The 27,492-nt window shown below is 44.4% G+C and overlaps 1 protein-coding gene across 1 annotated transcript; it reads right to left on the reverse strand.

The window, feature by feature from the left end:
• Positions 1-5,707: 5,707 nt before the first annotated feature.
• Positions 5,708-27,492, reverse strand: med20 (mediator complex subunit 20). Its single transcript, XM_080210052.1, has 4 exons — positions 27,338-27,492; positions 15,789-15,940; positions 9,282-9,535; positions 5,708-6,825 (listed from the first exon to the last, which is right to left on the reverse strand). Exons 1-4 carry the CDS (start codon positions 27,349-27,351, stop codon positions 6,613-6,615), a joined length of 633 nt encoding a protein of 210 aa, XP_080066178.1. The 5' UTR covers positions 27,352-27,492; the 3' UTR covers positions 5,708-6,612.

Consider the following 27,492-nt stretch of genomic DNA (forward strand, 5'->3'; position numbering starts at 1 on the left):
GGGTGGCACAGTGGCTAGTACTGCTGTCTCAAAGTAGCAGGGACCCGGGTTCAATTCTGGCCTCGGTGGAAGAGAAGAGATACAAAAGTGTCCAGAGGGGCAATCTTTTCACACAGAGGGTGGTCAGTGTCTGGAACAAGCTGCCAGAGGTAGTAGTAGACGCGGATACAATTTTGTCTTTTAAAAAGCAGTTACATGGTTAAGATACCCATCTTAGAACGATATGGGCCAAATGAAGGCAATTGGAATGAGCTTCAGGGTTTAAAAAAAGCATGGACAAGTTGGGCCAAAGGGCTTGTTTCTGTGCTGTAAACCTCTATGACTCTATAACTCTGGTAGTCTCATAACACCAGGTTAAATTCCAACAGATTTATTTGGTAGCATTGAGCTTTTGGAGCTCTGCCCCTTCACCAGGTGATGAAGGAGCAGTGCTCCGAAAGCCTGTGCTACAAATAAACCTGTTGGATTTTAACCTGTTGTGAGATTTTTTACTGTGCCCACCCCAGTCCAACGCAGGCATCATGTATGACTCTATGTACTGATGCTAATTTTGATCATGACTACCACACAACTAAGAGCAGCAGTTGCAACATGATTTGGCAATTGATTCTTTTCCAGGTCTGTACACTCAACTAACAGGCTGCACATTTACCAATGAAGCCACTGGCAGAATAGACTTTGCAGTGTTTGTGGTCATAAACTCCACACAACAATAAAGTTGCTTTCTGTAGTGGCTACAGTGCAGTCAAGAGCTTTAAAGACTTTATGGCATTTAGAAAGAGCTTCAAAACATACTTGGCCCGGCAGGTGTAATAGGAAAATAAACGTGTGCAATGCAAATCTCATCTGAAAAATATGATCCACTTTGATGTATGTAACTTGTAAAAATAAATACTTCCACATGTTCAGCCCGACTTACTCCCCTCTGTTGACAGATCTGTCAGTCTTAGAACAAGAAAATGGGAAATAATGTGACAATTGGCAATAATTTAAAGAAATTACCAGATTAAAGTGAAATAAATCAGGTTTTAAATATGTCAACCTGTGTTATTTGAAAACCAAACTGTGAGGAATCCACTGACATTACAATTGTGAACTGACCACAGAAGCAGCAATTTTTAACATATTGTTAAAACTAATTTTCTCCACTCATCAGTCACTGATTTTTGGAGTGATTCTCAAGAACCTGGCGTAAGATTAAAGATATTTTTACAGCTGGTAACTCCACAGGCTGTCTTGTCAGCTGCACAAGGCACTTATTGCAGAAAAAGCAGAGACTTAGCTTGCTACCACCTAATGGTAGCAGGAGGTGGTTCTACTGGTTTCTATTGGTGGTTGTCAACATCATTAGCAGCAAAAAACAGATTGCCATTGTTTTAATTCGTTAGTTACTCAGTAAAGGTGCAACACGCGTGAATAGCCTGTGCTGTATGATTGTATACCAGATATTGCAAATAAATTAAAGGCAAAATACTGTGGATGCTGGAAATCTGCAGTAAGAACAGAAAACACTGGAAAAACTCAGATCTGGCTGCATCTATGGAGTGGGAAATGGAGTTAATGGGTGAAAATTCTCCCCCCAAAAAAACTAAGTGTCATAATGGTTCGAAAGCTAGAGAAACCTACGCTGGGAGACATAATTGGAGGCGATGTAGTGGGCTTTCTTCTGGGCGCCACATCCTCTGCACATCTCTGGAATTTTAACATTTGAAAGTCCCGCTGAAAAAAGCAGCAGGATTTACTCCAGTTTTTACGTGAATTTAGCACTTCAAATTTTTTTTGGGAGAATTCCACCCCATCTGTTCATTCACGACAGCAATACTAAAATTCAGAGTGAGTAAAATAGAGTATCACGTATCTCTAATTCCACAGAGTGCAATCTTTTACTGTTGATGAAGAAACAAATTGAACGAGCCACTTTTATTAGTCCTTGTTCTAAAACGTTATTCAGATATTCATTCTTGTAATGCATCAGTTGAGCAGTAAGCAATGTATATAGATAGAATACTTGGATTGTGAACAGAGATCCTGAGATGATGGGAAATTGAGGTTTAATCGAGTCCTTTCCCCAGTCAATCCGAGTCAGCTATTCGCAGCCTGGGCAGTGAATGGAACATCATAATCATTCTTAGCAGTTTTCCACCAGGGAGAAAGGGGCAAACATAAATTATCCCAGTCTTGATTACTATCTGGTAATCCGTGCTGGAAAATACATGGTGTGTGACACCGGACGAGGGGATAGCCTATTTCCAATAACCTCCTCTATTTGTTGGTAAGGTGCCATTGTTGTCTTGTTGTGCTCGTGAATCATCTTGGGACCTTGTACAATAAAAGATGAAATAGAAAATGCAGATTATCTGTGCAGCTTAGGGGTGATGCCCTCCACTGCCGAATATCCATGACAACATTCCATCTAGGTTGTCTTTTGACATAGGACAGTCAGTTTGGAGTTTTGACTTCTCCCCGTGTCTACATGAGTTTCCTCTGGGTGCTCCGGTTTCCTCCCACAGCCCAAAGATGTGCAGGTTAGGTAACTGGCCATGCAAAATTGCCCCTTAGTGTCAGGGGGACTAGCTAGTGTAAATACATGCGGTTATGGGGATAGAGCCTGGGTGGGATTGTGGTCAGTGAAGACTTGATGGGCTGAATGGTCTCCTGTAGGTGTCTATGTTTCTAAGGACTTAGGAGCAGAAATCCCCTAGTTCTAGTCACTGCCAAAGTGGAAACGTCCTCCTGGTTTCTATCCTAATTTGTCCATTCAGGATCTTACATGCCTTCACATCTCATTCTCCTAAACTTCAGTGGGTATAGAATCATAGAATCCTACAGTGCAGAAGGCGGCAATTTGGCCCATCGAGCCTGCACTGACAACAATCCCACCTAGGTCCTATCCCCTAATCCCACATATTTCTTCTCCTAATCCTCCGAAACTAAGGGCCAATTTAACTTGGCCAATCAACCTAACCCACCCAACCTGTTCCACCTTTCTTTGTAAAATAAGCCCTTCATCCCAGGAATAAGTCACGTGAACTTTTTCTGAACTGCTTCTAATGCAATTATATTATTTCTACGCTAGCTGTGACTGTAGTACCACATTCTGCATCCTCTGAGTGGTATGCTTTGTCTGTATAGTGAGCAAGAAACAATACTTTTCACTGTATACTAATGTGACAATAATAAATCAAATTAAAAAATCAAGTAAGAGAACCAAAACTGTACTCCAGATGTGGTCTTAACATGGTTCTGTACTGTTACAGTAAAACTTTTGTAGTTTTGCATTCCATTCCCTTGCAATGGGCTGCATGGTTAGCACTGTTGCTTCATAATGCCAGGGACCTGCGTTCGATTCCTGGCTTGGGTCAGTGTGTGTGCAGCCGGAAGAAACACCCGCAGACATGGGGAGAACATGTAAATTCCACCCAGACAGTGATCCAAGCCAAGAATCGAACCCAGGTCCATGGTGCTATGAGGCAGCAGTGCTAACCACCGCCCTGATCAGCCATGATGAACGCATGGGGTTACGGGGATAGAACAGAGGAGTGGGCATAGGCAGAGTGCTCTTTTGGCAAGGGAGGGTGCGGTGTAGACACAATGGGCCAAATGGCTTCCTTCTGCACTGTACTTCAGTGTCATCGGCAAATTTAGCTTCCACACATTTGCTCCCTTCATCCAAGTCATTAATATACCTTGTAAATAGTTGATGATCCAGCACTGACCCCTGTGGATCACTAGTTACAGTTTGCTGACCTAATTTATCCCTGCACTGAAGAATGTCACTATGTTACTGGAGGGTTGGAAATATTCTTCTGGAGCCCAAAAATATATAAGAATATAATACAATTCATGAGAACAGGAGTGAAAGCTGAAAGGGGGCAAAAAAATGATACTGAACCACCATGGACCAGTTTAAAATTTCAGATGCGCACCTTTCATTCGGAACGGTTTGCTCCACATATTCTAAACAATCTGAACATTTTCAGCATTCTATTTTTAGGACCAAACTTCCAGCATCCTTGCAGGGTTTTTTTTCCCCCCACAGACCAGTTATTCAGCCAGTCTTATTTGTTCAGTTAAATACATCCGACCATTACTGCTCAGCAGGCCACGTGAAAGACAATATCACTTTATAAATCCAACTATTCTGCTCCAGCAATCCTCAGCGCAAAAAAAAATCTGCAAATCTTTCGATTAGACACACAGTAAATATAATGCTTTTGAAAGGACTTCAGAACACCAACACCTCTCCAGATTGACATAGTTAGAAAGTCACTTCAAGGTTTGCTCTTGTTGTTTATGGCATTATCTCAACCTCGGGCAGTAATGGGTGAACCCCATCAATTATCTTTTCCACAAGCAGATAAAAAACGATTAAACTGCTACACGGAAAGACAACATGCTATATAACACAGTCTAGGATGGCTCTGAACATGGGAGTATGTGGAATTGAATTGAGTTTTGGAATTAAGGTATATAAAAACTCTGTGCAGTTTCCATCAGATTTCTGCTCTTTGCCCATTGGACCTGTATTTCCCCACTCTTTTTGTACAAAATTGCAGGGAGTGGGCCTAAGATGCACTCTCAGAGAGTCAATGCAGACCCGAAGGGCCAAATGGCCTCCGTCTGTACTGTAGGGATTCTATGGTTTGGGAAATAAATCGTATTCACTGAAATTATCATTCAACAAGCAAAAGATGCCAACTTGCGAAATTTTTAAAATCATTTTTAAACGGCTAAGGAAATTCAGCCTGTCCGCTACAACTCTCACCAAATTTTACAGATGCAACATAGAAAGTATCCTTTCCGGATGTGTCACAGCTTGGGATGGCTTCTGCTCTGCCCAAGACCACAAAAAATTAGAAAGGGTTGCGAACGTCACCCAGTTCATCATGCGAACCAGCCCCCCACCCGTTGACCCTGTCTACACTTCCCGCTGCCTCAGAAAAGCAGCCAGTATAATAAAGGACCCCAGACATTCTCTCGTCCACCTTCTACCGTCGGGAAAAGGATGCAAAAGTCTGAGACCACATACCAACCGACGCAAGAACTGCTTCTTCCCTGCTGCCATCAGACTTTTGAGTGGACCTACCTTATATTAAGCTGATCTTTCTCTACATCTTACTTATGAGAGTAACACTATATTCTGCACCCTCTCCTTTCCTTCGCCCTCTATGTAGTCTTTGAACGGCATGTTTTGTCTGCATAGCGTGCAGGAAACAATACTTCTCACTCTAGACCAATACATGTGACAGTAATAAATCAAACAAAAGCATTTTCATTAGACTGCTTCAACTGTAGATGCAAACATAGAAGTTTTCAAATATTCAACAGTCAAAATTCGGAAGCGCACACAGCACCAACAATTCATCATATCACACAAGGGACCATTCATGTATAAATCTGCTGAGGAAACCTTGGCAGACTGTTTGGACACAGGGACCCTTGCAGTTAGATCTTGCCCCTCTCCTGGAGGCCACAAGAATGTTCTCCAGTGAGAATCGACCGACTGATAAAAAATGGGAATGCCCAGTTGTATTTTGTTTTAAAACTCCTTCCAGTTTGGCAGCACTGGGGTTAAACGTACCAATGCCGTTGATTCAGTTTAGATTTTGAACAGGCCAAGCTTCGAGTGACTGATCTGCTAAAGTGCATTTACAAATTAAACCATCATAACGCTTACAAAGACCAATGCAACCTTTCAGCGCTAATCTAAAGCAAAGCAATTTATTTTCATTGAGCTTGTTATCAGTGCAGTTGCACAGGAAGACATTAAAGATTATTTTATCAAAACAGAAAACACTTGGGCAGGCATCATTTGTGAAGAGAGAAACAGACAGAGAGAGAGAAATATTTCAGTTTGATGACCCTACATCAGAATGTTATTCTCTTCACAGATGCTGCCTCATCTGCAGAGAATGTCCAGCATTTTCAGTATTGGATTTCCAGCATTGCTTTTGTTTAAGGGTTATGTTGTTGTCAGGAGCAAGAGACCTTTTCACTCTTTGCATCTTCCTCAGCTGCTTACGGCTTCCACACCACAGCCAGGCAGACAGTCTGAATTAGCCAATCGCTCGCAAGACTTTCAAGTTGGCCACTGGACGTGTATTAGAACAGATAGGGCTGTTCACTCCCTTTCACATCTTCCCCGTGTCCTTGAGAACAGCTGGCTTCCACTCCTTCACAGTGGCACGGCATGAAACTGTGAAAACCGGGTGCAAACACAAGTCAGCAGACTTCATCACATCAGACTGTGCCCGTTTTTTTTAATAGAACAATCCTGTTACACAAGGGAAGAAGAGCAAGCAAAGATGGGAAGGGGCCGGGTGAGGAGCGATTTAAAATAAAGGGCAGAAAAACTCCACAGGTCACTTTAGAACAACGACACCCAGATGTTGAGCAGCCAGCTCTATCGGCAGAGATGAAAAGCAACAAACTACTTTTCTTTAGGCCATATTCTATTGTTTTTAAACAGAAAGTATTGTGCAAGATCTTTGCAGCACCTTAACCGATTCCAAACACAGTCCATATTGAACGTTCAATCTCGTAAGAACGAGGATTGGATTTTTGAAAAGATGAAAATCATATCAAGTATGAAGTCCACACGTCTTAACACAACTATCTCATTCCGGACCCCGGGACCTGCTGTTTCCGAATTTTGTTGAACAGTTCCATATATTGAATAGCTGTGTCTGTTGGTGTGTAAACCCCGTCATGTTTTGTTGAGAATACAGAAGGAATCCCAGGTGTATGGCTCCCCATGAAACTCTGCATGAATTCCATCATGAGGTTCCAGCAGTCATTGGACACAATGCAAGGGCAGTACTCCACCTAGAATTATGAAAAAAAACACTATTTACTCTTTTACAAAGGCCCTATTTAACTGCAACTTAATATCTACCGTATGCACCCTTGATCTTGGTCAGGGTCTTCAGCAGGATGGGCCAAGCAGAGAACCAATGAATAATAAATACATCAGTGAGGCCGCGTCAAACTAACAGATCAGAAACGAATGAATTTCTTTGCCTCCACCACCCAATCGCATTGTAATTTTCTTGATAATGTTGTAATTACAACAACAAAAATCAATCGATCTTTCACATCCGCTCTCCTCCTCCACCACTGGGATTTCTGGCTATTATGTAGCATCTGTGTATGTGCATCATGCTGCTGTTTCTCATTGTGGCTGCAATACCAAGCCCAACTTTAAAAAAAAAACCAAAGCAAAACTTCACAAGTCAGGCAGAATCATTCATACGACCGGCCCATTTGATTTTTGGGCCCTATCAAGTGTCACTCAAAATAAAGCGAATTCCAAAAATTAGAAGTAATCTTAACAAGAGCCAAATAGGACTGCATCAGTACAATGCAATCTTTGCCGGTTGCAGGAAGCTGCTTCCCCATTTGCCGCAAGGAGCAATTCATCTTTCCTCATCAATGGTGGCATCAACATAGATCACGCTTTCAGCCACGTGTGTCATGGACAGATAACAGAATAAAGTTCCATGGGAGAGGCACCGAGGGGGCACCCCTATGGAGTATTTCAGCAAGTAAAGGCTTTGTGAAGTCAGTTGGAAGCAATCACTATTTACTTGAAACTGCATGAGGACACAGTGGTTAGCACTGCTGCCTCGCAGCGGCAGGGACCCGGGTTCAATCCCAGCCTCGAGTGACCGTTTTGCACGTTCTCCCCGTGTCTGCATGGGATTCCTTTGGGTGCTCCGGTTTCCTCCCACAGTCCAAAGCCGTGCGGGTTAGGTGGGTTGGCCAAGCTAAATTGCCCATTAGTGTCAGGGGGACTGGCAAGGGTAAATATGTAGGGTTACGGGGATAGGGCCTGGGTGACATTGTGGTCAGCACACTTAATGGGCCAAATGGCCTCCTTCTGCTTCTATGATTGACTTTATGATTTGTTCCTTTCAAATTCTTCACTCAGAAAACACATTAATTGACCAAAAAACTCTCAAAATTATTTATTGCTGCTTTTTTTTGTTTAACCCCTGAATTCAGGATAAAATATCTTGTATTTGCGGTTGTTCAGATATGACAAAATGCTGCTGCTTATACCTTAACTCGCACCAAGTCCCATTCCCCTTTAGTCGCTGATCTACAATGGTTTCCAGTCAAGTTAAATCTTGATTTTAAGATACTGATCCTTGTTTTTAAATCCCTCCATGGCCTCGGCCCCTGCCTACCTATGTAACTTCCTCCTGCCCCACAACTCTCCAAATGATCTGGAATCCTCCAATTCTGGCCACTTATGCATCCCCAATTTTAATTGCTCAGCCATGGTTTCACCTGCCTGGACCCCAAGCTCTGGGGTATCCTCCTTAAATCTCTTCAACCCCTGTCTTTAAGAAGTCACAACACCATGTTCGATGGAATCACAAGCTTTCGGAGTGCTGCTCTTTCATCACGCGAAGGGGCAGCGTTCCGAAAGCTCGTGATTCCAAATAAACCTGCCATTGTGAGACTTCTTACTGTGCCCACCCTAGTTCATTACCAGCCTCTCCACATCCTGTCTTTAAGACACTCCTTAAAACTTCCCTCTTTGACCAAGTTTTTGATCATTTGACACAAGATCTATCCCTATATTTACCTGAGCTTGTCCCGACACAAAAGGTCAATTTAATGCGGCCAATCTACCTAACCCGCACATCTTTGGGTCTGCTCAGGTTCCCTCTGGAGCAGAATTTGCAAGGTCAAAGTTAGGGGGGAAAACTACAAATCGTTTAGCATTTGTTTTCACATCACAACTGTCATTATTGTCAGCCCACTGAACATGGAGAAACAAAATGGACATTGTAAGAGAGCAATGGGAGCAGTTTTGTTCCTTATGACCACAGAAGTGTAAACTTAAAATAAATATTTTGATATGGGGCGGCATCGTGGTTAGCTCTTCTGTCTCTCAGTATCAGGGACTCGAGTTCAATTCCAGCCTGGGGTCACTGTCTGTGTGGAGTTTGCACGTTCTCTCCCATATTCGCATGAGTTTCTTTTGGGCGCTCCAACTTCATCCCAGAGTACAAAGATGTGAGGGTTAGGTTGATTGGCCATGCTAAATTGCCCTTAGTGTCAGGGGGATTCGCAGTGCAAATGCATGGTGTTCTGGGGATAGGGCCTGGGTGGGATTGTTGTCGATACAGGCTTCATGGACCGAATGGCCTCCTTCTGCACTGTAGGGATTCTGTGATTCTAAACAATCCTGCAGAAACAATGCCAGAGTAATATAAAGGAGTAGAGAGCAAGAATCTACAGCTGAAATCAAGACCGAATACTGAACTTACCTCAACCGATATGCCACGTACGTTGGGGCCCATTGTGACTGTCCCGACCTTAATCAGGAAGTCGGCATACTGGTAGCGAGGTCCACGGCTCTCGATCTTGCTGCTTTTTGCATTCTGGAAAAACCCCTTCAGTTTGATCATGAGCGTGTCAAAGTTTGAGTCTGCCACCAAATAGGGGCCGTTCTCGAAGAGGGCAAAGCAGCTGAGGGGATATTCCGTGTTGTGCATAACGTACATGAACTTTGCCGCCTGGCCTGATGGGAAGTAGGATAGATATCATTAGAATTAATGAGCACCAAAGCCAAGAAGGTGATTCGAGCCCTTCTTATACTTCCAAGAGGTCACGCTCAGTTCAGGCTGGGTGCTGCAGCTGTCTGCCAAAGATGCAGTAAATTACTCAACCAACACACACAGACACAGCATTTTGAGTTCTTACTTCTGTCAGCAGGAGAGTTACATCACTTATTGAGTCGCTTCCTCTTTTGAAAGCGCTCACTGATTCAAACCAACTTAAAATTCCACAGGCATTGATCACCTGCTGGGATATCATCCTAGCAGCCATTCCTCCTGTGAGTAACGAGATAGTAAGAGCTGGATATCAGGACAACCATTTTCACAATTCCATCCTCGTTCCACACCCACGCTTCCCAAAGGCAGCACGGTAGCACAGTGGTTAGCACTGCTGCCTCACAGCGCTAGGAATCCGGGTTCAATTCTGGTCTTGGGTCACTGTCTGTGTGGAGTATGCACGTTCTTCCTGTGTCTGCTTGGGTTTCCCCCAGGTGCTCCGGTTTCCTCTCAGTCCAGGCTAGGTTGATTGGCCATGCTAAATTGACCCTCAGCATCTTGAGGATTAGCAGGGTAAATGTGTGGGGTTACAGGGATAGGGCCTAGGTGAGATTGTTGTTGGTGCAGAGTCAATGGGCCGAATGGCCTCCGGCTGCACTGTAGGGATTCTACGAAGTCAACAGATACTGAACAAAAATCAGAATTCCAGCTTATTTCCCCTTCCCTAGCTCAGGAACATCAAAGTCTAACATATATTCTGTGATCTCTCGCTGAGGTTCACTTTCATAAAATAAGTGCAAGAGACTCCTTTGGACTGGAAACACTGATGCATGACAAAATCGTACAATGGGCAGGCTTGCAAAATATAGTCATAGCTTTTTTCAGATCTAACGCACGTTAAGTTGTTTTTCAAATGTTTTTATTTAAAGTACACTGTTCATTTCTGGGCACTGCACCCTCAGGGGGGATATATTGGCCTCAGGAAGCAGGGCAGCACACAGGGAAATCTTTTCTCGACCCAGATGCTGACATTGTATGAATCGCCTGAAGTCTTGCAATCTAAGACTGAGACTGCACGTGTCAACATCAATGGGAATATCATTCAAAGACCAAGTTCTGCTGCATTCCTGAGGAGGCAAGCCCAAGACATTAGAAGCATGAAGAACAGCTCAATGTTTCAACTAGCTCAGTCTTTCATGGTCGCATTGAACCTCTGACCTTATTAGAACAATCTTAGGGACACCAACGTGATGGTTGTGAACATAAGTGGGTTTATCCTACAAGTCATCCTATGAGCGGCAGAGCCAGCAGGTATTATAGAATCCTGGAGTGCATGAGGAGGCCATTCAGCCCACTGAGTCTGCACTGACCATAATCCCACCCAGGCCCTACCCCATAATCCCATTCATTTACTGTAGCAGTCCCCGGACACTAAAGGAGAATTTAGATGACCAATCCACCTAACCAGCACATCTTTGGATCACGGGAGGAAACCGGTGCACCTGGAGGAAACCCACACAGACACGGGGAGAATGTGCAAAGTCCACAAAACTAATTATATGCAGAATGGCATGTGTTGTAAGTAATCGTAGTGAGGTAGGCCAGTGAGAAATGCACAAAACTTAAGTGGAACAATCATTCCTTCCAAAGGTGGTGTTCTGTTCAGCTCCTTCCAATTTATCTGATTTTCTGATCATAAAAAGAGCAAAAGAAAAATGATACAGGTAAATTAGATCATGGCTGATTTGCATCTTAACTTCATGTACGCACCTTGCTTTTATAACCCACGATACATTTGCCAGACAAACCTCTACCATAATTTTTCAATTGGTTACCCACCCAATGTCACACTCCTGTTTTGGAGATGTCTGTGTGTGTGTATTCATGTGCAAATGCCATGTGAATGGCGTGCGTGTACGTGGAGTGCACGGGTGTGGGGATTGGGGGAGGGAGGTGAGGAGGGAGAGAGAGAAAGAGAGAGAGAGAGAAGAGTTCTAGATTTCCACTACTTGTGTGAAGATGTACTTGCTGACACCACCCTGAATGTTTTCGCTCTAATATTTAGGCAATGCCTCTTAATTCTGAAATTCTCCCATCAGAGAAAATGGTTTCTCTCTTTATGTTCATCAACTCCTTTAATCATTTTAGGCACTTCAAATAGATCATCCTTTAATCTTCTACACTTAAGTTTGCAAGTCTAGTCTGTGCAATCTGTTCCCGTAATGTAACCCTTTTAGCTCCAGCATCATTCTAACATAAGAACATAAGAAATAGGAGCAGGAGTAGGCCATCTGGCCCTTCGAGCCTGCCCCGCCATTCAATAAGATCATGGCTGATCTGTCGTGGCTCAGTTCCACTTTCCCGCCCTCTCCCCATAACCCTTAATCCCCTCTCTTATCAAAAACCCATCAACCCGCTTCTTAAAAATATTTAGCGAGGCAGCCTCCACCACTTCAACGGGCAGAGAATTCCAGAGATTCACCACCCTTTGAGTGAAGAAGTTCCTCCTCAACTCCGTTCTGAACTGCCCCCCCTTTATCTTGAGGCTGTGCCCCCTAGTCCTACTGTCTTTTTTGAGCGGGAAGAGTCTTTCCACCTCTATCCTATCCATCCCATTCATCATCTTATACGTCTCAATGAGATCTCCCCTCATTCTTCTAAACTCTAACGAGTACAAGCCTAGTTTATTCAGCCACTCCTCATAGCTCAACCCCCTCAACTCCGGTATCAGCCTAGTAAATCTGGTGAATCATAGAAGAAATTTATAGACCTCGAATAGCCATCTAGCCTAATACTACTTTCCAGTCCCTTGCTTTGCAGGTTATATCACGCTAATACTGTCTGTCTTTTATCTGCCCTCGTTCTGAGGGTTGACCGCACTATGAATAATCTTCCTCCACTGGCCACCTTGCCTGTCACATAGAGAGGCCAGTCTATGTTTCGATATTATCTGTTTGTGCCATCTCAAGTCTTCCTGGTGCATGTTTTTCAGGTATTTTTGCCTCATATTGCCTCGTCTTCCAAACATTCCCCTCCTGTTTGCATCACTTATCCAAATATGTGAGCTTCCTTGATATCACCGCCTCTACCACGCTCCTCTTTACACCAGCTTTCTCAAGCATTCACTTTCTGTCCACTTAACCACCCACGACACACATAATATCCATCTCAGTCTTTCCATTTTAATTCTCTTATCCAGGCCTCATAACTCTTCTTGGTCCAAATTTCATAGAATAACATAGAAGCCCTACTGTGCAAAATGAGGCCATTCAGCCCAATGAATCTGCACTGACTCTAAGAGTGCTTTGCCCAAACTTTCTCCCCAGAACCCCACACATTCACCACGAGCAATCCAGCTAACCTGCACATCTTTGGACTGTGGGAGGAAATCCATGCAGGCATGGGGAGAAGGTGCAAACTCCTCACAATCACCCATGGCTGGAATTGAACCCGGGTCCCTGGCAGTGTGAGGCAGCAGTGCTAACCACTGTGCCATCCTGTCACATGTGGCCACACAAGGATTTTCAGAAGGCAAATTTTCATTATAATCGAGATGCTGTGGCTACTCCAAGCACTTGATTAAGTGAGCTCACAAACCCGTGACCTATGTTAAGCCTAGCCCGAATTTCTTTGCCACTCTCTGTATTGTCCGTGCATGAGTAACTCAACAAAATGGAAGGATTGAGCTGAACTCCATTAATCAGATCGCCAGCACCATCAAAGTTTCAAATATTGATTTAAATATTGGTTTCTGTCTCTAACATCCTTTCAGCCAGTAAGTAATCTCCAAATCTCCTCAGCCCTCTGCGCTGCACTCCTTCCAAAGCCTAAAATACCCTTCCGAGGCTGTGGTACCCAAAACCGAAACACAGTACTTTAAATGAAAACAAAGTGTTGGAAATACTCTGTAGGTCTGGCAACATCTGTGGAGTGAGAAACAAAGTTAAAGTTTTGAGTTGAATATGACTTTTCTTCAGAATAGTACCTTAAAATGGGGATTTAACCAAAACTTTATATTACGGTAATTTCTATTTTTTCTTATATTCATTCATGGGACACAGGCGTCACTGGCTGGCCATCATTTATTGCCCATCCCTAGTTGTCCTTGGAGGGCAGTTGAGAGTGAACCACATTGCCGTGGCTCTGGAGTCACACATAAGCCAGACCAGGTAAGGGCGGCAGATTTCCTCCCCTAAAGGACATTAGTGAACCAGATGGGTTTTTCTGACAATGGTTTCACGGTCATCAGTAGATTCTTAACTCCAGATATGTTTTATTGAATTCAAATTCCACCATCTGCCGTGGTAGGATCTGACCCCAGAACATTAGCTGAGTTTCTGGATTAATGGTTTAGCGATAATACCACTGGGCCATCACCTCCCCTTTACTTCACTGTACTCTAACTCCTGGAGATAAAGACCAACACTCTGTTAAGCTTTCTTAATTATTTTTGATTGCCAGGGCAATGGAGATCGACTGTTCTGGCACAAAGCAAAGGATTGAGATCTTGTTTCATTTATAAGAGCAAATTTCAAGTTCCTGGGTCCGGAACATGGGTGTAAAAGAAATCAAAATTCAACGGTTGGGTTTTATAGGGAGATAATAAAATTCTCAGTTTACCATAATGTCAGATTGGATCAACTGAATGCTGCAAGATGTACAGTTGGCGATTTTAACCAGCTTGGCACAATCTTTCTTTCCTCTATTGCAGTATTATCGGGTTCTGGTTGTGGGAGATATTATTTATTTATCTGTTAAGGCCACGCTGGAGGTTGAAAGCAGAGAGTTGGGGGTGGGGGGAGGGGGGTGCGCGGGGAGGAGATAGGCTTCAGCTGCTGGAGAAAACAAGCTCAAGATGTTTGTGATTAAGAACTAATCTTCTGCTGATAACTCACCCCATACCACCTCACCCTCTCACAGCAGCTAACCAACTGCCTGGAGGTCATTCATTGCTGACCGTAAGGTCACGACTGAAACTTCAGCAGCCTAAGGACAAAAAGACATGATGTGTAGCCTACCATATCCAACCGTTTAGCAGTCAAATTTATTTTTATTCATTCGTGGGCATCACTGGCTGAGCCAGTATTTATCACCCAGCTCCGAGCCAGAATTCATCACCCAAACCTAGGAGATTTTGCTGTCTGCGCCAGTAGGGGAAATGAGAGTGAGAAATGGGATAGGGATGGCATAGGGAACAAAGGCGGGCATGGGAAATGGTATGTGAGCAATTAAAGGAGCGGAAAAGGTATGGCATGAGAGGGATAGCATGGCAGGATGCAACAGCATAGGATGCCTGGAATGAAGAGCTTGTTATATGATGAACGGCTGAGGACTGTGGGTCTGTACTTGTTGGGGCTTAGAAGGATAAGGGGAGATCTTATTGAAACTTACAAGATACTGCGAGGTCTGGATAGAGTGAATGTGGACAGTATGTTTCCACTAGTAGGAGAAACTAGAACCAGAGGGCACAACCTCAGGCTAAAGGGATGATCCTATAAAACAGAGAAGAGGAAGAATTTCTTCTGCCAGAGAGCAGTGAATCTGTGGAACTCTTTGCCGCAAAAGGCTGTGGAGGCCAGGTCATTGAGTGTCTCTAAGACAGAGTTAGATGGGTTCTTAATTAATAAGGAGATCAGGGTTATTGGCAAAAGGTAGGAGAATGGGGATGAGAAAAATATCAGCCGTGATTGAGCGGCAGAGCAGACTTGATATCGAATGTCCCAATTCTGCCCCAATGTCTTATGGTCTTATGGGTTGGGCATTTGAAGGAGCATTGTTGCAATGAAGATACTAATTTCACTCCCAACGGTTTGCAGATTTCTGCCAGTTGTGACTAGTCATCTCTTTATATTTTAAATTTTATAGAATCTCTACAGTGCAGGAGGACATTCAGCCCATCGAGTCTGCACTGACCACAATCCACCCAGGCTCTACCCCCGTAACCACCCTGCTAATCCCCCTGATTCTAGGGGCAATTTAGCATAGCCAATTCACCTAACCTGTACATCTTTGGATTGTGGGAGGAAACTGGAGCACCCAGAGGAAACCCAGACAGACACGGGGAGAACGTGCAAACTCCACAGAAACAGTGATCCAAGGCCAGGTCCTTGGCACTCTGAGGCAGCAGTGCTAAACATTGCCACCATGAATTTCTGAAGGAACAGTCACAAACTGTTATGCGACAAAGAGTGGTGGGCCCCCAGCCTTTGCAATCGTTACCTGGGATGGTCACGGTTGGTCCCGCATGGTAGGTTTCACAGTCCACGCAAAACGTCCCCTGTTTAACAGCCCCCAACAGCTCCAGTTTTTTGGTGATCATCTCCACTGTTTGCTGGACGCTTTTCCCCTCAGCTGTCGAAATCTGGGAAACACTGGAAAAGAGAATGAATGGATTAGAAAAACTTAGCACACACGCAGGTGCAACATTTAGCAGTGGGGCGGACTGGGGGTAAATTTCGTATTTGCATTCCATCTCTCCCCGCCACTCCTGCAGGTGATGCTCTGTTTGGGATACAGATGAGTCGTCTTTTGGTAAGCAGCCCAAAGAAACATTTCTGCCCCACTCCCCCCAATACCCCTCACCACAAGTTGGCAGGCTATTCAACAACATATGGCATCACAGGCTAGTCTGATCAGTTCAGACTAGATCAGATCAGTGCAGGGGCGGCACGATGGCACAGTGGTTAGTGCTGCTGCCTCACAGCACCAGGGACCCAGGTTTGATTCCCGGCTTGTGTCACTGTCTGTGCAGAGCCTGCATGTTCTCCCCGTGTCTGCGTGGGTTTCCTCTGAATGCTCCTGTTTCCTCAATCCGAAAAATGTGCTGGTTAGGAGCATTGGCCATGCTAAATTCTTCCTCAGTGTACCAAATAGGCGCCAGTTTGTAGTGACTAGGGGATTTTCATATAACTTCATTGCAGTGTTAATGTAAGCCTACTTGCGACACTAATAAATAAACTTGACACAATTGAGCATCACATTTTCTTGATAGGCTCAATGCTGACCGTATCGATTCGCTGATGTATAGAGTCAGACAAATCCTACTAAAAAACAACTAATTCGAATTCTGCAATTACTCACTGCTTAATTCCTTTCAAAGAGGCTCTGCTATCCATACAGACCTAGCACAGCCATTCAAATAAAAAGTACTCAGACTTCCAGCTAGCCAAGTCAGACACCACAAGCAACTGAAACACAAACTTTCTACTTATGGCCCACACCTTTCATCTCTATTCATATAAAGGTCAGGAAATGTTAAAGGCCAATAATTAACCAACATTCGTCTACACTAAACCACATCCATTGTTCACTGCCAAAGCTATTAACTAAAGTTAGAGGTCACGACCGGCCAAATAGAGGGAGACACAATTGTCTGGAGTTATCAAGATGTTGTACTCCAGATTTGGTTTGATTTATCATTGTCACATGTATTAATATACAACGAAAAGTATTGTTTCTTGCACACTAGACAGACAAAACATACTACTCAGAGAAGGAAATGAGAGAGTGCAGAATGTAGTGTTACAGTCATAGCTAGGGTGTAGAGAATCAGGTGAAGGGGCAGCACTACAAAAGCTTGTGCTACTTAACAAACCTGGTGTTGAGAGACTTCTTACTATGTATATGTTTTGTCTGTATAGCGCACAAGAAACAATCCTTTTTGCTGCATACTAATACGTGTGACAATAATAAACCAAATCAAAAATCAGCTTTCACACGCACAGCGACAAAAACAATCGAAAATGTGCCACGTTGGGGAGACGTCTGCTGTAAGTTGCTGACGTCTCTGTCGGGAATGAGGGGAGAGCAAATACGTAGGTCTTCACATCCAGACGACTGCCTGCACATCTCCCAACAGCAAGCCCGTTCTACTAATCCCGATAGAACCTACAATTCTTGACTGCAGCAGTCAGTCCTTCCTGAGATGCTTCCCAGAAGACCCCACCCTACAGGTCCACCCCAAGTATCGCTCACTCTTAGAACACCAGATGATGAGCTACACTGACCTGGAGATGATTTTTGAAACATTAGCTGATTTTGTACTCCAATCCGCCTCGCTTTTCCTTGGCCGAGGTAAAATGACAGTCTTTTTTTAAACATTCCCCTTGGGAATGTTAACAAGGTTGAATATACAATCAATTCCTGGTAATCCAATGGTGGTGTTTTATTGCTTCACTGTGGTTGCTAGGCCCCTCAGACATCATTAGGACAACATTACGTCATGTGGGATCAGAATGACACACAGGCTGAGCAGGCTGCCTTCCCAGGAGGTTGAAGGGGTTACTCAGAGTCATAGAGCAATACAGCATGGAAACAGGCCCTTCGGCCCAACCATGCCATCCATGGTACCTGTCCCAAGTGCCTGCATCTGGCTCATGGTTTTTTTAAGTTCATTAGTGTCACAAGCAGGCTTACGTTAACACTGCAATTAAGTTACTGCGAAAATCCCATAGTCGCTACATTCAGGTGCCTGTTCAGGTACACTGAGAGAGTATTTAGCATGGCCAATCATCTAACGAGCATGTCTTTTGGACGGCGGGAGGAAACCCATGCAGACACAGGGAGAACGTGCAGATTCCGCAATGACCCAAGCCAGGAATCGAACCCGGCACCCTGACGCTGTGAGGCAGCAGTGCTAACCCACTGTGCCAGCCCCTCTAATCCTTTCCCATCCATGAACTTATCCAAGTGCTTTTTAAGTGTTACTATTGTACCTGTCCCAACCACTTTCTCTGGCAGCTCCCTCCATATACGCACCACCTTCAGGTCCCTTTTAAATCTTTCCCCTCTCACCTTAACCCATGTCCTCTAGTTTTCAATTCCCCTTCCCTGGGGGAAAGGAAACTGAGTGAAAAGTCTGACGACACCAGTTTTAAATCCATTGTGCATGTTCATCCTATCTATGCCCCTTATGATTTGATACATCTGAATTAGGTCACCCCTCATTCTCCTACTTTCCAAGGAATAATGTCCTAGCCTGGCCAACCTCTACCTATAACTCAGGCCCCACTAGTCCTGGCAACATCCTCGTAAATCAGAGACTGACAGCTCTGGTGCTGTCAGCGCAAACATTCTATTTCACAATTTGTCATGGTGGAATTTGAATGCATGAGCATTGGGGTTTCGAGCCCAGAACTGTTACAATGCTTATTGAGCCTTGGCGCCAATTCGGAATCAGATTCTTGCACAGTGCAGGGGTACCTGACACTGGCCCTTTACAGCCCACCTTTAGATGCATGTCTCTCTCTCCGCACTGCACATCAGCAGCAACCATCATCATTTCAACCTACGGGTCAGTATTTGAGCAGAAAAATCACCAGATTAGTGGTTGTTGGTACAAACCAGATCTGTTGGAAGGCAGGAAATTAGAACTGTCTGATCCAATCAGATCAATTAGGGCAGAGGAATAGAATCTGACAGAACCAATCAGATCGGTCCGAGGGTGAAACTGGAACCAGCCTGACTCAGATTCTGGTCTCTCACTTCAAGCACTTGAGGTCAAAAATTCTGTACTTAAGAAATAAGAGGAGGTCATTTGCTTCACAAGCCTGCTCTATTCAACAAGATCACAGCTCTCATCTTCTAGCTCAGATACAACTTCTGGCACTATCCCCATTGTTAAGGACCAAGTCAGAAATTCCAAGGGATATTATGAAGTCAGACCCCCAATATTTTTTTTTGGGATTAGTGTGAGGATAAGGTGTTTCAGGTGTGATTCTATTAACACACTAGGAAGATTTTACCAAATCAAACTTTATTTTAACAAGACAGTTTAAATGTAACAAATGAAGTGCTTAACTTTTACTACTTGAAATATATATACATGACAGCACGGTAGCACAGTGGTTAGCACTGCTGCTTCACAGCTCCAGGTACCTGGGTTCAATTCTCGGCTTGGGTCACTGTCTGTGTGGAGTTTGCACATTCTCCTCATGTCTGCGTGGGTTTCCTCTGGGTGCTCTGGTTTCCTCCCACAGTCCAAAGGTATGCGGGTTAGGTTGATTGGCCATGCTAAAATTTCTCCTTAGTGTCCTGAGATGTATAGGTTAGAGGGATTAGCAAGTAAATGTGTAGGGATATGGGGGGCAGAATCTGGGTGGGACTGTGGTTGGTGAAGACTCGATGGGCCAGATGGACTTTTTCTGCACAGTAGGGATTTTATGATTCTATGACAAGATACAATTCTTAACTAGTAACCTATCATTATTAGTTCCAATTCAAGCAATATTCCTCACAGACTTAAACTCCTCTTCAAAATCAATTAACAAACAACATGGGCTTACATGCATTTTTACTTGTTAACATCCTACAGCCTTTGCACACCTTGGAGAGAGATAGAAAGAGATACCTGTCTTCTAACGCTCAAACAACAGACTCGAGAGAGAGAGAAAAAAAAACACCTCTTGCTTCTTTCAGGGTCGAGCAGAAACCAAACTGTTTTTTCCTGTATGCTTAGCTCCGCCCATTCATACAACACTGTTTCTTGCCAAGCAACCTAATTGAATATTACTCTGAAACCTTAGTGGGGAAAAAGAAACAAAAAAATGAACAAAAATGCATTAACTCTGATTAAAACAAACACCCCATTATTTAGGATCAATTATCCTCCTGCATTCTCAGCACAGAGCTGCCTGGTTTGCAGGCATATAGGCACCAGGTAAACCAGAAGTTCAAACATACCCCTCACAAAAAACACAAAATAGATTTTTTTTTTAAAGGCACAGTGTCATCACACCATAGGCCTCAGTCCCCTCAGTGTCCAAGAATCTGTCCATCTGCGTCTTGCATATGACTGACAAAGAGCAGCTGTCTGGGGGACAGAATCCATTGGGTGAAGCAACATTTCCTCATCTCAGGCCTAAATGGTCAAACCCTTAGACTGAGACTGTGATCCTTAGCTGCAGAGACCCAGCCAGGGGAAATAACCCCCAGGCATCTATCCTGCCAGATCCTTTTAGAATTTGATATGCTTCACAATGAGATTACTTTTCATTATTCACAGCTCCAGGAAACATAGGTTTAATCTGCTCCATCTCTCCTCATAAGAGTATCCCACTCATCCCTGGAACTTTTATGGCACATCTTCCAAAGCAAGTACATTCTTCCTTCCTTAGGCAAGATAACCAAAACAATATACAGTAACGTGGGTGCGGATCTCACTCGTGTCCCACACAACTGCACAACACTCCGAGTGTTCTGTAATAAAGACGCATTTGCTTTCCTAACTGTTTACTGCCTCCACATGTCGACTTCCTGTGGTTTGTGCACAAAGGTACCCAGGTCACTCTGAATACCAACATTCCCCAGTCCCTTGTCATTTAAAACAAATTCTGCTTTCTAATTTTTCCTACCAAAGTGGAGAACGTTACATTTCTCCACATTATACTCCAGCTGTTTCCTTCCTGTGCACCCATTTTGTGGTTAACTTCTTTTCTAGCCTTTTTATCTTCTCATTTCGGAAAAATCCAAATGCATTAAATCCACTGGCTCCCTCTCATCCGGCCGAACTGGTCATATAGAATCCCCACAGTGCAGAAGGGGATCATTCGGCCTATTCCATGGACAATGCACTTAACCTGCACATCTTTGGGCTGCGGGAGGAACCGCAGCACCTGAAGGAAACCTGCACAGACACGGGGGGAATGGTCAATGTCGTGAGGCGTTTGCACAAAGCCGAGAATTGAACACGGGTCCCTGGTGCTTTGAGGCAGTAGTGCCGAATCATAAATACAGACAACAACAGTATTAGGGGACCTAATACTGAGCCCTGCAGAACTCCACTGGAAACTACCTTTCAGTAGCAAAAATGCTCATCAACAAGTACTCTGCTTCCTGCCACTAAGCTGATTTTGTATCCAAATTATTACATTCCACAGAGAATCCCAGTAGGCTTTTACATTTTTAATCACTCTGTCATGTGGTCAAAAGCCTTGCTAAAATTCATATAATCACCCACGACTGGAATCCAACCCGAGTCCCTGGCGCTGTGAAGCAGCAGTAACAAGTCTCACAACACCTTACTGTGTTTACCCCAGTCCAACGCTGGCATCTCTCCATCTGTGAAGCAGCAGCAGCACTAACCACTGTGCCACCTTGAAAAACTTCAGATTTGTCAACCGTCACTTCCCTTTTATATATCATCTTAATCATATTCTGATTTTCTAACTCCCTGTTAGCATGCCTCCAAGAATAAGTTCTAGCATTTTCTCTACTACAGACATCCGGTCAACGGGCTCTGTTTTCTCTCTCCCTCAGTTTTCCTCCTTCCAATTCATTTTTTTTTATTTATTAGTGTCACAAGCCGGCTTACATTAACACTGCAGTGAAGTTACTGTGAAAATCCCCTAGTCGCCACACTCACACAGTCGCCTGTTAGGGTACATTGAGGGCCAATGCACCTAACCAGCATGTCTTTCAGACTGTGGGAGGAAACCAGAGCACGTGGAGGAAACCCATGCAGACATGGGGAGAACATGCAGATTCCGCACAGATAGTGAACCAAGCTGGGAACTGAATCTGGGTCCCTAGTGCTGAGAGGCAGCAGTGCCGTGTCGCCCCACTGTGGCTCAGTGGTTAGCACCGCTGCTAAGGAATGGCCCCCTCATTGGGGGGGGGGGGGGGGGGGGCACATTCTTTAAACTAGAAAATCCTGGAAACATTTGCGAAATGAGTGGATGGTTTTGAACAGCCATGCTGTATTTAGTCCCAAAGAAATTTACAGGTAATAGCAACTGACTGAAACTCAGGTTGCAAATCCTTTCCTTTTCCCCAAGAAGGGGCTTAGGGGCTGGTCGAGATGGCGACCTCCTCGTGAACCTGTTCCTGGGCCTGGCGAGGCGCGCCATTTACAGGTCCAGGTAGCGGGCGAACGAGGGGGCTGCCCATCCTGACTGTCTGCCCCTCTACTGCGGCTATGTTCACGGCCAGGTGTCCCTGGAGAGGGAGCGTGCAGTGTCCATGGGCGCAGTTGATGCTTTCTGCGCCCGTTGGGCACCGCAGGGGCTGAGGTGCATTATTGACCCTAATAATCACATTTTAATTTGATGTTTTGGAGTTTCCTTTGTACTTTGACCTTGTTTGGGCTGTGCCCCTTCCTTTTGGGGGGGAGGGGGCTGCCGCTTTTATTTTATCCTGATTTAACTTGAGTTTGTTTATTTGGTTTGACCTTAAAAGAGGCCAAAAAGTGACCTTCTGTGGCTGGGCCATTAGCTCGATACGGCCACGTCACCAAGAAGCCAAATATTCCTGGGAAGGAATGCCTTGAACTGGTTTTATTCAAATACTCCGGACATCATGCTCGCAAAATAAAATGAGAAGTAAACCAAGGATTGGTGCTCGAATGATCCAAAAGCATGCAGATGGAGATTACAATGTTTAGCATTGCACTTCTGTGCCTAGCATGAGGAGTGACGCAGACTGGCGACAAGTTGTAGCAGCCTCTTCTGGTTCTGTAATTTTGAAAGCTACCAAGGTTTGTTTTGTACCGTCAGAATGAGAGATCAGTTAGTGTGCAATAACCATGATAAAGGGCGGAATTTTTCTGTCCCGCCTGCCACGAGAATCATAGCAGGCGAGGTGAGAGGTGGGAGCAACCATGTAAAGATCTGCTAACATTGGGTGATCTTGGAGCAAGCATGGCTCAAAAATCCTGTCCCTAGAGTCTGAACCATCGCAACACTGGCACTCACCGGAGGCAAAAAAAATTAGTACGAGAAAGCATGTGCAACTTCAACACGGGGAGCTGTCAGATCCAGTCCCTGGGGCACACTGTCAAAGTCTTTTGGCGGAATGCTTCATTGCCACAACTTTCAAACAAAGACACAGCTCGACTGGTGGTGAGAAGAGCCCCCCCCTACAGATCCTCCCTGCTTGTATAGAGCCTCACCCCCCCTCTGCACACTACCCTGGAGGTGGCTACGCTGGGGAAGAGACTGTTGCCCACCTCTTCCTGGCATTTGCCTTTGCATAGCAGGTCTAGAGAGAGAGAGGTGCAGCACTTTGTTTGTTGAGGTTCATTCCAAGGAGCTCTGGGTAAATGCGAGAGGATGTTTCTCCTCATGGGAGAGTCTAGGACCAGAGGGCTAATCTCAAAATAAATTTAAGACACAGGTGAGGAGGAATTCCTTCTCTCAGAAGGTTAAGAGTCTTTGGAGCTCCTTGTCACAGAGAGCTATACAGCAGAGTCACTGTGTATATTTAAGGCTGAGAGAGATAGATTTTTGACCAGTAAGGGAATCAAGGGTTATGGGGAAAGGGAAGGAAGGTGGATGTGAAGAATGTCGGATCAGCCAAGATCCTACTGAACGGTACAGCAGCCTTGAGGGGCCATATAGTCTACTCCTGTTCCTATTTCTTATGGTCTTCACTAGACCATATGAAGGAAAATTATCAAACTATGACCCTGATCCACATAAAGCGTTATTAGATCAGATGACCAAAAGCTTGGTCAAAGGAATGGGTTTTATGGTGTGTCTTAAGAGGAGGAAAGCAAGATGAAGAGGTATAGGGAGGGCATTCCAGAGCTTAGGGCTGAGGCAACTGAAGGCACAGCCATCAATGGTGGGATGATTCAAATCAGGGATGTCCATGAGGCCAGAATTAGTGGATCACAGAAATCTCCAAGGGCGATGGGGCTGGAAGAGATTACAGAGATAGGGACAATTGAGGCCACGGAGGGAACTGAAAACAAGGATTAGAATCAAGATGATTCCTGATCGACAGCCGATATATATGTCAGGGAACACAGAGTTGATCGGCGAGTGGGAGTAGTTGTGAGTTAAGATATGGGCAGCAGAATTTTGAATGACCTCAAGTTCAGGGAGGAGCGAATGGGGGGTTCTGGGGATAGGGCCTGGGTAGGATTGTGGTCGATTAAGACTTGATGGGCCGAATGGCCTCCTACTGGAGTGTGTTGGAACAGTCAAGTTTAGAAGTAATGAAAGAATGAATGAACTAAATTAAAGTATACGTTTTCAAAGATTAACTCCGAAAATCTCTGACCTCGCCCAAGGTTGGGATTCTTAAAGTTTATTTATTAGTCACAAGTGGATGACTTAACTATCAGTCAAACAGCTAATTTTGCTATTGCCATTATTTTTACGATCAGTAATTGAAAGCGCTTAAACAAAAAATGAACACGGCTTGCAATTTATTTTTACGCTGTACTGATATTTCTCCAGGGTTCCTTGCAGCAGTCTTGGAAAATTAGTCTTTATTTCCTAGAGGTTTTAAACTTGTCCTAAAGCTTTGACAAGACAACACTAACACCAAGGCACACTGGGTTTTAAGGATCTGCTGGTTTTAACTGTAATGAAGTTACTGTGAAATTGCCCTAGTCACCGCACTCTGGCACCTGTTCGGGTCAATGCACCTAACCAGCATGTCTTTCAGAATGTGGGAAGAAACCGGAGCACCCGGAGGAAACCCATGCAGACTAAGGAGAATGTGCAAACTCCATACACACAATGACCCAGGCCAGGAATTGGACCTGGATCCCTGGTGTTGTGAAGCAGCAGTGCTAACCACTATGCTGCCCCGGTCCTGCTGCAGTGAATGGAATTTTGACAGAGTGCCAAATTCTCGCTGGCAGTGGGGCAGGGAGAAAGGAGGTCGGAGGGAGGATCCCACCCTGAACAGCAACAAGCAGAGTTTGTGACCATGAGTTCACAACCCAGTATTTGATTGTGACATTTTTACTTTCCAAGCGACTGACACCGGTGTTCCTCCCAAAGCTTTGGAAATGAATAAAGTCGTTAAAACCAGCAGATCCTTAATCCCCGATGTGTCTTGGCATTAGTGTTGTCTTGTCAAAGCTTTAGAACAGGTTTAAAACCTCCAGGAAATAAAGACTAATTTTCCAAAACGGTTGCAAGGAACCCTGGAGAAATATCAGCGCAGCATAAAAATAAATTGCAAGCCGTGTTCATTTTTTTTGTTTAAGCACTTTCAATTATTGATCGTAAAAATAATGGCAATAGCAAAATTAGCTGTTTGACTGATAGCTAAGAATCACCCAATTGAGTAACAGTGTTTACTTTACATTTGGCATGGGCAGCACGGTGGCACAGCGGTTAGCACTGCAGCCTCACAGCACCAAGGATCTAGGTTCGATTCCAGCTCGGGTGACTGTGTGGAGTTTTCATATTCTCCCATTTCTGCCTGGATTTCCTCTGGGTGCTCTGGTTTCCTCCCAAAGTCCAATGGTGTGGTCATATGATGAAACCTAAAAGGATTACGTTTAACCAGAGTTGGCAACCCACTTGGGTCCATAACAGGGGCAAATGCAATAACTTTACCTTGGGAGTGCTATGCTGGTCAGGCATGGTTTGTGAACTTCAAATTTTTGCTTTACGTGGTTAGGATTTGCGATAAAAGGAAGCAGATCCAGTGATACAATGCTTTGTGAACATTCAATCATTCAACAATCACTTCCGGGTTAAAAGGCTGATTTACAAAATGCTCCACAATTCTGAAAAGTACACAAAATACGCTTTTTCTTTAGAGCTTACCTCCCAACTCTGCCAGAAGTCGTGCTATCGTCATCTTTAAGCAGTTGCTGCGATCAACTGCACTTCAGGTTATACAAGATTCAAACATTTGGCATACATACAGTTAAAGCTTGCTGCACACTCAGCACAAGTCTTTGGGTCTAATCTTTAAATCAGGGTTTCTGAACCCAATGCATCCAATCCTTCCGCGATCTAATTCCACGCTGCAAGTATATCACTCACGTGATACTATTTTGGAATGTAAAGTTAAATTTATTTATTATCACAAGTAGGCTATAATTAACATTGCAATGAAGCTACTGTGAAAATCCCCTACTCGCCAAACTCTGGTGCCTGTTCGGGTACACTGAGGGAGAGTTTAGCATGGCCACGCACCTAACCAGCACGCCTTTGGACTGTAGGAGGAAACTAGAGCACCCAGAGGAAATCCACACAAACATGCAGACAGTGACCCAAGCCGGGAATTGAACTCAGGTCCCTGACGCCAAATGAAACTTGAAGCTCTCGACCATTTCTACTTCATCACCGTTAATCCCCAACGGACCCACCTTATATTAAGTTGACCTTTCTGTATCCCCTATCTGTGACCGTAACACTACATTCTGCATTCTCTCCTTCTCTATGGATGGTGGATGTAAATGTGTCGAAGCAGTCCAGAGAACTACAGAACCAGCTTCCCCTTCACTCTGTTTTCACTTTCCGCTGCCTCGGGAAAGCGGCCAGCATAATCAAGGACCCCACGCACCTCGGACATGTGCTCTTCCACCTTCTTCCACTGGGGAAAAGATACTAAACGCTGAGAACACGTACCAACTGACTCAAGTACAGCTTCTTCCCCGCTGCTATCAGACTTTTGAATGGTCCCATCACATATTCAGCTGATCGTTCTCTACACCCACTCTGTAACTGCACCACTATATTCTCTATCCAATCCATTCCTTCTCCCTTGTGTACTCTATGAACGGTATGCTTTGCCTGTACCACGTGCAAGAAACAATACTTTTCACTGTGTACTAATACGTGTGACAATAATAAATCAAATCAAGATGCAGGGGTTCTGTTTGGTCTATGAAACACAAATTTGTCATTTTAAATTGTTCTGGAGCCATAGGTTACTGAATGCACTTGTTTTCAAATCTGGATATGGGTGGCTGGTAGACTGAGGAGTTGCTGCCAAGACTCCATCAACATCAAGGCTGGAGTCTCAGCCTGCTTTCTACATATGGAATAAAGAGAGTTCATAAAGAAGGTTCCTCTCACCAGGTAACGCCCATCCTCTCAGCTCTGGCACTTCCTCCAACTCTGCAATCCTTTAGCACCCTCCTGAGTCACTTCCTGCTGCACAAGACAAGATCAAAATGTTTCCTTTCCTTCCCCCTCCCTCCTCACAGCACCAAAGCTACTGCGTCCTCCTC

This window comes from Carcharhinus amblyrhynchos, chromosome 22 (genome assembly GCF_965287045.1).
Source record: "Carcharhinus amblyrhynchos chromosome 22, sCarAmb.v2.hapA, whole genome shotgun sequence".
Lineage (NCBI taxonomy): Eukaryota > Metazoa > Chordata > Chondrichthyes > Carcharhiniformes > Carcharhinidae > Carcharhinus > Carcharhinus amblyrhynchos.

What these genes read in the sequence shown, in the direction of transcription:
- med20 (XM_080210052.1), bottom strand. An exon ending in ACCAACCGTGACCATCCCAG is followed by an intron (nt 9,536 to 15,788) that starts GTAACGATTGCA and finishes ACTTCCCATCAG; the next exon opens with GCCAGGCGGCAAAGTTCATG. An exon ending in TACGTGGCATATCGGTTGAG is followed by an intron (nt 6,826 to 9,281) that starts GTAAGTTCAGTA and finishes TCATAATTCTAG; the next exon opens with GTGGAGTACTGCCCTTGCAT.